At 51.4% G+C, this 14,770-nt stretch overlaps 1 protein-coding gene across 2 annotated transcripts; it reads left to right on the top strand.

Moving 5' to 3' along the window:
* The first annotated feature begins 109 nt into the window (after positions 1 to 109).
* VAMP4 (vesicle associated membrane protein 4) lies at positions 110 to 13,042 on the top strand. 2 transcript variants are annotated; one of them, XM_052801788.1, is made up of 8 exons: positions 110 to 235; positions 673 to 747; positions 2,697 to 2,743; positions 3,104 to 3,154; positions 10,285 to 10,385; positions 10,958 to 11,037; positions 11,221 to 11,272; positions 12,345 to 13,042. In XM_052801788.1, exons 2-8 carry the CDS (start codon positions 682 to 684, stop codon positions 12,371 to 12,373), a joined length of 426 nt encoding a protein of 141 aa, XP_052657748.1. In that variant the 5' UTR covers positions 110 to 235; positions 673 to 681; the 3' UTR covers positions 12,374 to 13,042. The 2 variants fall into 2 exon arrangements, with proteins under 2 accessions (XP_052657748.1, XP_052657749.1); XM_052801789.1 differs by having other exon boundaries at positions 122 to 235; positions 636 to 747.
* Positions 13,043 to 14,770: the final 1,728 nt, after the last annotated feature.

The following is a 14,770-nucleotide window of genomic DNA, read 5'->3' as shown; positions in this document are numbered from 1 at the left end:
CCCCCCGCGCCGTTCCCGCCGGCTCCCAGCTCCGCGCCCCGCCGCACCCCGGCCCCGCCCTCCGCCCCGACTCCGCCCCTTTTCCCGCCCTCGACTCCCGCCCCGGCATCGATTGCTCCGGCGCTCGGCGCGGCCGGCGGAGCGCTGAAGCGGTCGATGGGACAGCTGACTCGCCGCCGCCGCTGTTGCCGCCGCACCGGCCATTTCCCGCCGGCCCAGCTCGTAGCGGAGCCCGGTGAGCGGGGCGGTGGTGGGGTCCTGCGCCGTCGCGGGGGTGGGGTGTCTCTGTCTGGGCACCGGCTCGGCTCGCCAGCGGCCCCCGGGTCACCGGAAGGCTGGACCGGAACGGCGGGGCCGGGCGAAAGCGCGGGTGCCGGGCACCGGCTGCCCTTGCAGCCCCCCTGCCCTGGGGCCATTGCATCCACCCGCCTCGGGCTCCTTCCCCCTTCCCGCCCCCACTCCTCCGGGCCCACCGGTGCGGGGGGCTGCCCGGCCGCCCGCGGGGCTCCGCCGGGCGCTCCCTTCCCCCCCTCACACCCGTTTTCCCGGTCCCCGGCCGAGGGGCGGCCGCGGGACGAGGTGTTCGGGTGCCGGGCAGCGAGGTGACCCGGCCGTTCCCTGCGCCTCCCCTCCAGGCTTCTCCTCCCAGTGACAAAGCCGCCTCTCCCGCAGGTAGAGACCATGCCTCCGAAATTCAAGCGGCACCTGAACGACGACGAGGTGACGGGCTCGGTGAAGAGCGAGCGAGTGAGTACCAGCGGGGCGGGGGACCGGTGCCGGTGGCCGTAAGGGTGCCATAACAGGCTGTTACTTAACGTAGGGGTGCCCGCGGCAGGCAGGTGGGCCTTAATGCACCTTGGTGACCCCAAGGGCCCCGGCATTGCCCCGTGCCGTTAGCCACCGGGCTGGTGCGGGGTAAGCTATGGCTCCCTTTGCCAAAGGGGCTCCTGTCGCCGCAGCCTTCGGCCACGGGGCCCGAGAAGCCCATATCGCTGTTGATAGCGATGTTTAGTTAGTGAGGGGACCGTCCGTGCGGCACACCTGGTCTGTGTATTTTAAAACAAACCTTGTTAGGAGATACGGCTCTTTTGAGAACCTGTTTCAGTTCCTTTAGTCTGCCTCTATGGCTGTGAGATCCCAGTGTGCTCCAGTCTCCTGCCTCTCCGCAGAGGTTGGCCTGGGCACGTCATGGCTCTCCTCCCCACGTAGCTGGCCGAAGGACTCGTGTGAAGTTACCCTGCGCTTTATAGCTGAATTTTTCTCCTGTCGCCAAGGTCCCTTGATGTTTCAGGCTTTGAAATATGGGTCAAAGTGGTGCGGTTGCCAGTTTCAAACAAAGTGGATTTAAGCTGATGTGTTTGTCCTGGGGTCATACTGTGCTAAAACTGAGTTTAGACTGTAGTCTAAAATGTTGCTGCAGCTCACGATAGCTGTCAGTAAGAGGAGGATCCCGTGTTGCCAAGAGCGGTTCGTTCGTCCCTTGAGGGAGGCGATGGCTGAAACTATTGCGTGGTCTCGCGGGTTGCTTAAGTTGATTGAGCAAATGTGACAAGGATGGAAATGTAGGTGAGCTTCAAAATAAGAGCACTGCGCTTGCAGGTGGGAGCCCGAACTTATGCGCAGGGGAAGCAGCAGCTGTTGGTACCGTAAGGACCATCCGATGTGTTCCTAGGCCCACACGTTTAAGGTGCCGTTTCCCCTACTTGGTTATTTTTGACCCTAAGTAGATGTTACTGGGAGCCCTCAGCTCGATTGGAAAATTTGTGCTGCCCTGGTAAGAGAAATGAGCTCTAGTAATGTACATCTTTGTCCAAAACTTTCAAGCTTAAGTGGGATCTTGAGGTTGCTCTTAAAAATCAGCCTTCGGATCGTCTGATGGGATGTAGTGAGGAGCCCTTTGGCGTGAAGCAGAGGCGCTACCAGACTGCTCTGCTTTCCAGCCTGGCTGTAGCATTTGCCCGAGTGGGGGTTTGGAGGGGTGAACCCCTCTGGACGTACCATGCAGGGAGCCCAATGTGTTTCCTTGCAGTCATCCTTCTTATGCCTGCTGCTGCCAGATGGCTGGAGAAACCACATCCTCCAAATCAGGAGTGGATCTGATTTTCCATGTGTATGGGATACCCCAGGGTGGCTGTAAGAGATGCTGATTTTTTTTTTTAGCAGCTGCCATTGACCGAGTGCAGCACTGGGGATCGTCCCTTGAGGAGAGAGGGTCTTCCTTCCACAACTGGCCTGTGCAGGGACTCTGCCTGCTGCTTTCCAAGGCAGGGCTCACCGTGCTGATGCACTAGTTGCTTTGATGTCACAGGGAGTTGTAGCGATCCCTAGAATTGGGATCTGAACCTGCACAGGCAACTGGCCATTGATGCAAATCCAGTTTGGCTCAGTGGCAGAGGTGCGAGCTGTCCCAAGTCAGAGCTGCAGAGCTTTGCATTGGTCTGTGCTTTACAGAGTTAGCAAACACTGCCGAGGTGATAATAGCAGCACAGAGACATCTAGCTCGTCCCTTGGTCACAAGTGGAGAGAAACAGCACGACCCCAGACACCTAAAAAGTACCATTGATCCCCTCCAAAGGAGGGCTCGTGTGTAACCTCCATTCAGAGGATGCTGATTGCATCCTAAGGGCTGGAAATGTGTGTGTGAAATGGTGGTTGCTTATTGACAAAGTGGTTTGTTTTTTTTTCTATGTTTGCAGAGGAACCTGTTGGAGGAAGATTCAGATGAAGAGGAAGACTTTTTCTTGTGAGTTTCTGAACAGTTGCTGTAGGGAATGCGATGTCTTAACTGCCTACAGCTCTGAGACTGAAGGTGTCGAATACCAAAAGCTGTTCCCTGCCACGTAGGTGGGGGCTTGGCAATCAAAACCTTTGATTCCTTTGAGATGATCTCCCAGAGCCTTGGCATGGCTTAAGCATGAATTAAGACTTAATAGGTGTGACCTTTATAAAAGTGGGGTGTCCCATGTATCGTGAGACATGGGAGGTATGAGAACAATCCTCCATCCACAAGGTGTTGATTCTCTCTTGCATATCTTTTGAGTCTGTTTTAAAAACATGGTTTCGTTGTATGTTCCATACTGATTGCTCACTTTTCTGCCTGCAGGAGAGGGCCTTCTGGACCAAGGTTTGGACCCAGGAATGACAAGATCAGGCAGTAAGTTGTTCCTCAGTGTCACACGGATAATATTTTATTCTGGCAGTGCGAGTTCCTGCTGCTGTCTTACCGGAGTATTTCTATGTAGTTCTGAATATGAACATGGCTTGTGTGTGCTTTCTTCTAATTGACATTTCCTACCCTATGTGTCCACAGCTAAGGGAAATATCAAATTTGATTCACGCTATCAAGAAATTGAGCGTTGACAGAGGTAAAGGGATAGGATTGTATTACAGTAGCTTAGTGGAATTTCTAAAGCCCTTGCTGTATTCTGGTGATAACCTGTTCCATGCTTTTGAGGCTCTTTTTCTAGAGCATTAACCCTGAATTTTAACCTTTGCTAGCACCATTTTGTATTGTTTTGTTTCTTTTTTCTTCATCCTGTAACTTGCTGCTCAATGTTTCAAGAAAGCAAGTGGTCAGGAACACACCAGGACCATGTTTTTTGGGCAGTGGCTGGGCCTCCTCTTCTCCAGATAAAAACCTGATATAGGTGAGCTGGAGATGAGCAGTGACTCAGTGGGTCAAAGCAGCTGGACAAACAGGAAACCATTACAGCTGGAGGAGGATTATTGACTGCAAGAAGGAAGGAGTGAACACTCTGGTTCCTTCTCCCATCGAGTCATTTCCTGCATGATGCTTGTTCTGGGCTCCAGTTTGCCCTGTCCTTTCCTATGAGGGATGCGATGGTGGTACTCAGTGGAAAGGGGCCAGTTATTCCCAGACCCCTGGTTTGCATTGTGCTGTTTCCTCTGCCGACCTTTGTGGAGCCAGAACAGAGATCTGTGGGGGACTGATGACCGGGCATTAATCAGACTGGGTCATCTCGTGTGCAGCCTGAGCGTTGCTCTTCATTAGGAATTTTTTTTGTGCCGGGAAGAAGCCGGCGCAGCTCTGAGATGACTCATTGCCAATGTCAGCGTTAGGCAGTGCTTACTTGTGTGCCTGCTTGCCACGTTACCTTGAGGGGCAAAGTGCACTTGGGTTACACAAGAGGCAGTGGGTCAGTCACTGCACCCTGAGTTTTCAGGGGGTCTCTGTTCCCTCCGGGGTGTGAGGATGCTGTTGGTAGATGTGCACTGGTCCTTACAGTAAGCCAGTGTGGATAAAGCCTCCCTTCTAGGGCAGTGCCATGCTGGTCTGGAGTGAATGGGAAGGGTGAGAATTGGTTTTATGAGTGGGGTCCCACCCCCATAAAAAGGTGGAGAGGGGGTGACATCTACCCCTGCGTCTTCTGCTGCTGGAAAGGAATTACAGAGCATCTTCCGCCTTCCCTGCATGGTGTGGGAAAACGGGAGCTCTTCTCTTCCCGCTGTCTTGGCCAGGCAGAAGGGAGTGGGGGCTTAGGTAGAGGATAGCACCACAGCTGTGAGGGGGAAGCAAAACGAAAGAATTCACCCAGGAGCTGGTGGGTTCATAGGTGTGATGTGACTAATGCCCAACACACGTGAGGCTTGCCTGTTGCCAGAGATTGCCCGTCTAATGGACCTGGTGTGGGGTATGTCCCTTGGCGTAGCAAGTGGCTGCATCTATCTAGTATCTAGAGCATCTATTATAAAATAGTATCTACTTTCTGCTCTCATCAGTGTTGATCGTTTTGTTTAATAAGCACTTACAGCGTGCAGTCGTTTCTTGTCATGGAGCTTATTATTAAGCTTCTGATCAGACGGGCCCTTGTGCTGGATGGATTGATGCGTGGTCTCGTAATGATGCCGTTCACTCTGGTTTCAACAGCGGAGGAAAAGGAGGGTTGGGTTGCTGCTGAAACACTGTAAGGAAAAGACATTTTAAGGAGGAATTTGAGCATTTGGAGAGCTGAGGCGCAGCTGGGCAAAGCTAGAAAGACTGTAGTTGTGCAGGGCTGGAGGAACGAGGTGTGAAGGTAGGCATAAAAGGAAACTGGATAGAGGATTGGGCAGAGGAAAAAGTGATGGGATTATGGGAGCAAAGGTGCGGAACATGTCGAATGTGATGGGCAAGACTAGAAACTTTTCCTAGTTGTCCTTGGCAGCAAAGGAGCTTGGGTCAGGGTGGAGAGTTTGGCAGCAGAGACCCTTGAGGCTGGCTCAGCTGCAGAAAGAGATGGTGGGGAACACTGCAAACCTCGTAGGGGAAAGAGGCGAGTTAGAGCCAGTAGTAGTGGCGGGAGAAAGCGTCACAGTCCCTTCCATGCTGTGTTTTGTCCTGATGTGTCTGGAAGTTCAGGGTCTGTTGTCCCAACAGCTGCTCATTGGGGTGGAAGCTCCTCTGGTGATATAAGTGGCCGCAGGGGATCCCTTAGGCTCCCTCCGAGATCTCACCGTCCCTGGGGTGGGCTGGAGCTGAAAGGTAGTTTTTAACAGGCTTTTATCCTTTTCCTCAAAGTTACAAAGAAGAGGTAAGAGAGAGCTGATCTCTCTTCTCTGCCTTTGCTTCCAGGCCTTGTGAGAAGTCCTGAATGTGTGTAGCGAGAGCTCTTAGTGCCTTTTTGGGGGAAGTTGGGAAGTTCATCTTCCACCTGGGTTGCTTTTATGTAGAAAAGGAGCTTCTCATCACAGGTCATCTTTTGAAAAATGTAAGCAAAATCCCCACCTTTCCTGCACTGCTTGACTTCCTGATGTTTCTGCTTTCAGGCAACCATGCTGCTGGATTTGGGTTCCTGCTCATGCTGGCAATGAGGCTCAGCACACCATTGTGGTTCCCTGGGATCCAGGTCTGGGTCCTTGTGATTCCCCCATCGCGCTGCTGGCAGTAGCCAGTGTCCCTGGCCCCAGGGCTCAGCCCCGGTGGCTCTGTCTGGCTGCAAGTCCCAGATTACTTCCCGAGGAGGGGGAGTGTTTGGGGAATGGTTTGAAGGCAAGAGTTGACAGCAGCTTCCCAGGCCCTGGCTGCTCATTGCTGGTGGCTGGTTGTGCAGTGGACATCAGCCATAGTCCAGACCTTCATTTGAAGGTGGTACCGAGACTGTATCATCAGGCATCCTTGTTGGGGATAATCCTTTCAAGGACTGGAATGCTTCGGAGCAGCATAGACTATTGTCTTCCTTACTGTTGTGATGAACCAGCAACTTAAAGACAGGGATTTGTGGCAGGTTTCAGCCCTGATACCCTGTTGTTGAATACAGCAGGGCTGTCTGCTGGGCAGCCCCTCTGCAGAGAGCCATGCCTTGGGGAGCACTGTGATGTGCTGGCCTCCTGCCTTTGCACAGTCTGTCTGGCTTGGCTTTCCATCCTGTTCCCTTTTCCCTGGGTTACTGCCACAACAAGGGGTGTTTGGGTGTAATTTTCACCAAAATACACAGCACTATTAATATCGCTGGGGTGGAAAATAGAAGTGTGTCATGCTGGCTGTAAACAGCCAGCTTGGAGACAAGAAGCAGCCTTGAGCAGCACATCCCATGGTGCGTGCATGGCCTGTTTACGGCGTCTGAAGAATGCAGCACTGTTGTTAGCCCAACACCGTGACCAGCCCAGGGAGTTTTTCAGTAGTTAACCCAGTGCAGCCAAAATGGAAAGGCTTATTCCTCCCACTCTGGACCCAGCAAAGCACAAAAAAAAGGAGTCTAAACCAAGCTAAGTGCCATTGGGTCTCTTGTTGCTTTGATGGCGTACACTTGCTGTCCTTGTTAAAAGCATCATATTTGCAGTAATTAGTAAGAATGAGGGTCGTGAGAGACATTTTATGCTTTTTGTCTTGGTCCCTTTCCTGGCAGGTATTTAGTCTACTTTATTTCTCTTGGAAATCTGGCAGGAGTGAAGCACACAAAATGTATGTGTCAAAAGCCAATAGCTCCCTAACAGGAAATACACTTTGTATTAGAGGATTCATTCTCTCTTGCCAAATAAAACAAGAAAATATTTTCTTCTTGATGCAACTTGAGTTTCCAACCTCAAGCATGCCAAACTAGTGGGAATTTTTGGATTTGTTCTGAAACTGCAGGGCTAATGCGTTGGCTGGGAATCTTTCAGCCCCCTCCTAGAGAGGCATCTCTTGTAGCAGTGATGGGTGGGAGAGAGCAGAAAGCAAGGACTGGCTTAAGGTCTGATTAAGGCACTGTGTGGAGATCAAAGTTTCATTCCCTGGCTTGGTCTCTTCCTTCTTGTTTTTTTCCAGGGTTCTCTTTTACATCAGATACCAAAAGATATTGGGGTGCTCAAATGTGTCTGTGTTCCATGGGAGTTAAACACCTCAACATCTGTGAGAGTTTAAGGCTTGATTTCTCTGTGCCTCCATTCTCCACCTGTGAAATGTTTTGTTCTCTTGGGGACAGCTAACAGCATTCCCAGGCTATGGGCAGGCAGCAAAGGCACGCAGCGTTTCACCAGTAGCTCAAGTGAAAAGAGGTGGGATGCCGAGATGCAGCTTGGGCAGTGGGGGTCTGTGCTCCAGAGGTGTCTCCCAAATGCTGGTACACAGCAGAGCAGCTTGAAGTTACGTACCTGCCCACTCTGCCTTGAATGCTTTGGGGTGCTCTGGGACTGCAGCAGCATCTCTCCAGGCTCTGACCTGTACTGGTGGGGATACAGGTGGCATTGCATTGCAGTGCATGTTCCTAGATGCATTGTAACCTTGCGTGCCCCCACTTGTTAGTTGTACCAAGATAACTTGGTTACAAATCTGTTGTGGGAGGAAATCTCTTTATTTTGGAGCCAGTAAATGATTTTAGAAACATTTACATACTGCAAATGCAGTCTTCTGCCTGTAAAACTGATGTTTATGGCCTTAGATGAGCCAACTTGGCAAAAACTTGAGGATAACAGATGTTCAAGCTATAGCAGCATTGCTGGTGGCTCTGAGCTGGGACTCGTCTGTTGTGCTGAAGTAATGAAACCCCCTCACAGAGCATGCCTCCACCTCATGTCCTCACCCACTGCCCCAAGGAAGGGCCATGGGGCGGTGCATGTCATGCATGGGGTGGACACTTTGCTCCACAGGGCACCACCACGTTTCCCAGGCAGCATCTGCCTGCGTCCTCAGTGCCACCTTCTGTGCTTTCCCAATGGTGGCAGCTCTGCCACTTGCCTCGTACCTTGCAAAACAAATGGTGGATCAGAACAGGATTGTGGGCATGGGGCAGGTTCCTGCTGAGAGGCATTTGGGGATTGTCTATGCCTTTCACCTTCAGATAAGAAACTCCTGGCAGGCGGCTGCCATTGATGTGGAAGGCAGGAGCTGCCACTGCATGGTGTAGGTGGGTTCAGAGAGATGCTGCTCCCACGGACTCTGCGATGCAGCACAGGGAAGGCAGGTCCCTTTCTCGTGGTGTCCTAAATAAAGCAAGCTTTTACCTGTGCTGCTGGAGTCCAGCATGTGCCATACGAGAGCTGTTGAGTCAGAAATTGGCTTCAGAGGGGTTGCCTGTCTGTTCCAGCTCTGGAAGCCGCAGTGCAGTGGTGCTACAGAGCCTGACTGGAAATGCTAAGATGGGAAGCCCCTTCATATTCAAAGATCTGGAGTTCTTTCTAGAGCTTTTTGGGGAGAAAAAAGCCTTTTAATGACTTTCCTTGCCTGTTTTTGGAACAATAAGTAAATGCTTTTCCATTGTGACCACTATTGTCTGTTGCAGCCGCTCCCCACGTGTGCATCTGCTCAGTGAGAGGCACGTAGCTGGCAGGGAGGCAGGAGACATAGGTCAATGTGCACCTATGTCTCTAATTAATTAGAGGCATGGTGGCTCGGACGGAGCCCTGTTCCTGGTTCTGCAGTGTGCCATTGACTGGCCTTGGGCAAGTTGCTCTGAGTCTTTCTTGACCCTGGCTTCCTGGGCCGTGGTGGAGGATATGCTGTCCTCGTCGTACCAAGTGCTCTGAGCCTAGGTGCTGGATGATGGCTCTTTAAGTGGTAAAGTTGGGTCTGATGCTTGCTGTAAAAACCCTGATTTGGCAAATAATGTCTTTGAGCTTCTGCATCTGTGAGCTGGCAGTGGGAAGGAGAGGGTTTTGTGTGGGTCCAAAGAGGAAGATAATGTGACTGGATAATTTGGGGAGCAGGACAGTATGGGTGCTAAGCAGGTGTTAAAGATGAGGTACTGGCAATCCTTCTTCCCCTTGGGAACACCAGTGCCGCACTGTTAATAGGAGGTATGCGTTTCTGGTGATGTGGAGAGCCGGTGAAGTGGCCTATTTGTGCTGCATATTTAGCAAATGCTGGATGGGTTTTGATATGTTTTGAAGTGCTTAAATGTTTTTAATCAAGGCAACCTAAGCTGTCAAACCAAAGACTTATGCAGAGTGAGTGGCCTGGAGCTATTTCTGTTTTGTTGCCCTGTGTGTAGCATTGCCTCCAAGACATTGCCGTTGCCATTTACTTTCTGGGAACAGTATGTCTCAAACAATGTATTGTCTCCCTAGGGCCCCAAGAAATTTCTTATTTCTATCTCCAGGAAAATAAAAGTGTATTAGCTCCAAAATACAAACCAGAATGTAGCAGTATTTTTCCACCAGGAGAATTTTTCTCTCTTACTAGTGTGGCTTTTTTATGGAGTGAATAAATGCATTTATAATAACCTTGCGGGTATAATTTAGGCTACTGTTCACTGAAGCAACTACCCACAGAGTTGCATAACCTGTGAGAAGATGGATTATAATAACTTGGTTTAGGTCATATCAGCCATTTCTTTACTGTCCTCTTGATGCCCCTGGCAGAGTGGGTTTCATTTAGCAACTCCATTCCCAGAGGGAGGAGTGCACCTTGCTTTGATTTCACCCCAAGTTCTTTAGCAAAGGTGCGGTGTGAGGTTCTGTGAAATCTGGAAAGATAAGGTGTGGTTTTTATATTTTTTTTTTTTTTCCATTTGTGAGCTCTTCTGCAGCAGAGGTGCAGACCAACAGCAATTAGTGCCTTTCCTTACCGCATTTATGTGTTAAAGGTGTTACGGAGGGTGCCCTGCTTCTGCTGACTTCCCAGTTTTCTCTTTGAGCCCCTTGTGTTCCCTCACCCTTCCTGGGATTGCTAGAGATCCGCCACAGGCAATGCCATGCCTCTAGCTTTCTCGGCACCTCATCAACCTCCTTCCACTGTTGTCCCCTTTGATTTTTGTCAGTGAGCTCTCAGATCCCACCAGCCTGGGCAGCTCTGAGCAAGGGCTGGCGCTGCAATGCACAGCTGGTGGTCGCACTTCTGCCCCTCACGCTGCCTTTGCTCTGCTCTAGTGTCCAGAACCAGGTGGATGAAGTCATCGATGTTATGCAGGAGAACATCACGAAGGTGATTGAAAGAGGCGAGCGGCTGGATGACCTGCAGGATAAATCAGGTGCAATGCTAAATGCAGCTCTACTGGCCTGTTCCCCACATGTCCTCCCTGTTGCTGCACCAGGTTACCTAGTTCCAGTTCAGAAAGTGCCTAATGGCAGACCTGGGCTTGTATTTCTATCCTTCTTGAGAGAGATGTTTCCCACCCTTGGGCTGCAGATCTAACTTTCCACTGATGCTTTCCTCTTTCCACCTTCACCTTCTGCTGCCCTGCACAGAAGTGTTAGTTTGGAGGAGTTTGGGTGCTGTGATCTAGTTGTTCCTTCAAGCAAAGGTAGAATGGTCTGTCTCCCAATGGCCCTGAGTACTTCAGCTGTTTGCTTGCTTGCTGGCTTGCAGAGTGAATTCCTGTCCTCAGGGGACAGCCAGTACAAAGGGGGCTCAGTGGGACTCAGCAGGTCTGTGTGTGCTCTAGCAAAGGGCGTCACATTGGAATCTGCTGTGGCTTTGGTGAATCATGCTGTGGTTGGGTCTTTTCCCCTAATGCTGAGTTTATTGCTTAAAACTCAGTGGAGTGTGGGTGCTCTGACCATGGGTGCGTTGCTGAATCGCCTCCTTTCTTTCCTTCAATAGAAAGTTTATCAGACAACGCAACAGCTTTTAGCAACAGAGCCAAGCAGCTTCGGAGGCAGATGTGGTGGCGAGGCTGCAAGGTGAGCAAGAGCAAGAACAGGCAGGGGTGGGTTTGTGGAGGCACGGTTACCTGCCCACCCTGGGAGGGGATGGAGAAGCTCTGCTTTCTAGCTGAAAAGATGCTGGAAGCCAAAGGCCTCCTTTCAGGTAGACACAGCCACACATGGCACCCTATGTAACACGCTTCTGTGTGTCCCTTGCAGATGAAGGCGATCATAGTGCTGGTGGCGGTCGTTCTCCTGCTCGTGATTATCGGTGAGTAGCTCCAGGTCACCCCAGCCATGTCTGGCATTGAAATACTCATGGCACTCCACACCATGAATGATACCGTGGTGCTGTTGTCCCTGGGGGAGAGCACCTGAGCTACTCCCGTCGGGCCCCACACTGACTTAAGCGGTCATAAAAGGTGCCTATAGACCACTCCATGCTGCTCTTCTGCAAGGTTTAAACGCAGAGGAACAGGCTCAAACCGAATCCTACTGTGGCCAAAGAATGCCAACGTTGCCCTGCCCTGACAACATTGTACTGATCCAGGGTTGGCACTGACTGATCCCGAGGCTGGTGGGAGTAGATGGAAGAGTTTCAGCCTGCAGCAATGTCTCCCAAAGGCCCTTCCACATATATTAGCCATCTTGCAATGGGTCTGGTCCCTGCAAACGCTCTTCCCCAAAGCTGCCAGGCTGCTTAATTTTCAGCAAGTAGCTGTCGTGGCTTTGCTGTTGGTCCCTTCCCCTGCCCTCTGCCCTTCCTGCTCAGCCTGGTCTCTCTGGAGCTCCCCAGAGCAGAGATGTCGCTGCTTTTCCTACCAAACAGGTAATAATGACCAGAGCATGTTTCTTCCAGGCAGAAGTAATTCAGCCCTCTGCCTCTAGAATGATGCTCCAGGGATCGAGGCAGTCCAGCACGGTAGCGCAGCTCTTTCGTGCCACTGGGTCCGGAGGGTTTTCCTCCTATTGACCGTGGCTGGGGACAGCTCGGTAACGGTTCTTGTTACTTCGGCAAAACCCTTGCAGCCTCTTGTCCTGCTGACACACAGCCTGCAGCAGGAGAGGCAGAGCTAGCAGCAGGGTGGGAGCATTGTAGAGAGAGAGACTGATGGAAAATCCCATCTGGTTTAATTTTGGGAAGCTGGAAGGAGATGAAGGTGGCAGGAAATGTTGTCTAGCATGTGTGCAGGCAGCAGATTGCATTAGCTTGAGCTTGGAAACACTTTCCTATGCAGCTGCCTGGTGTTTGTCACTACAGAAATGGGGGGGATCCCTCTGGCAGAGATCGGTGTTGCATGCGAAGGTGTGTGGCTGAGAGCTTGTTTCTTTGTGTTTTCCAGTACCCATAGTCCTGAAGTACCATACCTGACGGGGCAGCTGGAGGCTTCAGTGGAGCTGGCTCTGGGATAACCAAACTGCTGTGTAATTTAAGTGAGATATCTGTATATAGCTTTGAAGTTGTTTTTCTCCAAGGAGTGAGGAGGTGGTGGCAAGTAGCCAGTTCTAACAGCGTTTTAAGAACTGCCAAATGACCCTTTTTTTTGGTTGAGTACCTGCTCCTGCTGTTAGACTTTTTTTATAACAGAAGATTCAGTTCCGAAACTGCCTATTTTGTGGAATTCTGAGTCTCTGGTTTGGAGCTGGCTACTTGCCACTACAATTTATCTGTATATATGGTTGAGTTCTAATATTAATAATAATACTGTCTGAGCAGTTCCCTGCTGCCTGCTGTGGAAGGCAGAGGGGATTCTGTCCTTTCATCAGAGCAAAGGAGGGGAAAAATGTCTGAAGAGAAACATACTATTATGTTACAGGGAACTGACCCTTCTATGGAGAACTGCAAGGATGGTGTTTCTCTCTTCTTCAAAAAAAAAAGGGGGGGGTGGGGTGGGCAGGGGGTAGAAAAAAAGAAATAATTAGGTTTTACAATCCAGAAGACTTTCTGGTCCTGCCATAGGAATGCACAAGCTCAGTGTTTTCAGTATCGCTGCTTACAGCTGTGACTAAAGACATTCCAGTAAACCTATTTTTGACTGTACATCTGGAGTTCCTGCACGTCTTCATAGTGTTCTGGAGGACATTCAGGGCTCTCTGCTGCTGGGAGTCCTTAGGAAAGGGCTGTTTCAGTGTTTTCTTCACCAGAAGCAAGAACTGTGTGTAAAGCCCAGTTATTAGCCCAATGATGTAAGAGACACAGCAGGAGGACAGCAACTCTCCTGAAACCAGCCCAGGGTGAACAAGCCCCCTCCATATTTAGAGCCGTTCACCTTGATGTGGTGGTTGCAGTCCCAAATGCCAGCCTGTTTCGCTTCCCTGTGATCCAGTGGGCTGGGGGTTGTTCCCAGACACATGTGCTGGGGTGCTCGGGGAGGTGTAGGGGCCCCTGTGCCGGACTGAACAGGAGCTGAGCTCCTCCCTCCATGGGTGGGACTGCTGTGTTTTGGCTGTCTCCATCCTTGGTCTCAGGTGTTTGGTGGCATTTCTGTCTGCCCTTTATTTTTGGGACCCTTGTTCCTCCAGCCCTGAGCCTGGGACTGTAGCTGAGCCGAGATCAGGCTCTCTTGGTTCTCTTTTTGCTGACTCTTTTCTGATGAGAGAAGCATTGTCCTGTGTAGTGTGTGTCTGAAGGAATGTTGGAGAGGGGAAATGGTGCCCCAGAGAATTCCCAGTGCCATGTCCCAGCTTCCTCTTCTCAACCCGCCCTCAGGACCTTGTACACAGTTTCCACCTGAGTGGTGGTGTGGCTCCATGCAGAGACAGGGATTAAAAGTGAGCACAGTAGGCTGGAGGGTTGGATGTGATTACAAGCTCTGCTTGCCCAGCTGGAATATAAATAGGGCTTTTGCCCTCTGTGGGCCCTGGTCTCTCCAGGTGGGAACCAGAAAGCCAGGCTGGGTTTTTCCTCCTGAAGTGTAGCCTGATTTTAAGATCATGCACCCAGTGGAAGGGACAAAAATCATCCTGCCTATGCCTTTGGCTACTCTCCACCTGCAAGGGAACAAGAGGGTGGATGAAGGGGGACTGTGTCTGTCTTCAGGGGGGCTGCAAGTCTTGCTGAGCTGTCGGGTACCTTTTCCTGCCAGCTGGAAAGTGAGTTAACGGCACTGCGAGCCTGCGTAACGGCCGTGCTGTGCCTGCTCTGGCCTGCCTGCTAGGGCAGGCTTTACTCCTGCTGCTGGAGAGTCCTGCCAGTACCTCTGGCTTTCTCTCCCAGCCCCATCTTGCCTTTGCTGCTGCTGCTGCCACCCATGAAGGACCTTGGTGCTGCAGCAGTGTCAGGACTTCAAATCCCTGCTGGCACCAGGTCTGAGCAAGAGAAGTTAGTTCTGCAGTTGCTTGCTAGAGGCAAAGCCTGGCTTTAAAGCTGGGCTGAGGGCCTTGGAAAATGGGTGCTGGTAGGATGAAGGATTCACGGCAACCCTACTGTGTTAAAGAACTGCTTATAGGTGCCGAATGTGGGAGCTGCTGCTATGCCCTCTGTAGCCCTGTCCTTGCTGGGTTTGGCAGATCTTCATCAACAGCAGGTCCTTAGGGAGAGTTTCCAGATAGCATTGAACTCTCCTCAGTGCAAGCACTGGCATACCACCCTGAGAAGTGCTGCTGTTACCACCATGCCAGCAGTGCGCTGCTTCGGACAGGCACAAACACTTTTCCAGCTGACCCAGATCCACGGAGAATGAGGTGGCAAGGTTAGTGCCCCCGACCCTGGACTGTTTGTGTCTTGTGCCTGCCTTGGACTCATGCTTTGGTACCAGCAGGACTGGAC

The sequence above is a fragment of the Harpia harpyja genome, chromosome 11, assembly GCF_026419915.1.
Source record: "Harpia harpyja isolate bHarHar1 chromosome 11, bHarHar1 primary haplotype, whole genome shotgun sequence".
In the NCBI taxonomy this organism is placed as follows: Eukaryota; Metazoa; Chordata; class Aves; order Accipitriformes; family Accipitridae; genus Harpia; species Harpia harpyja.
The sequence above is the reverse complement of the archived record's forward strand: the minus strand, read 5'-3'. Positions and strand labels throughout refer to the sequence as shown.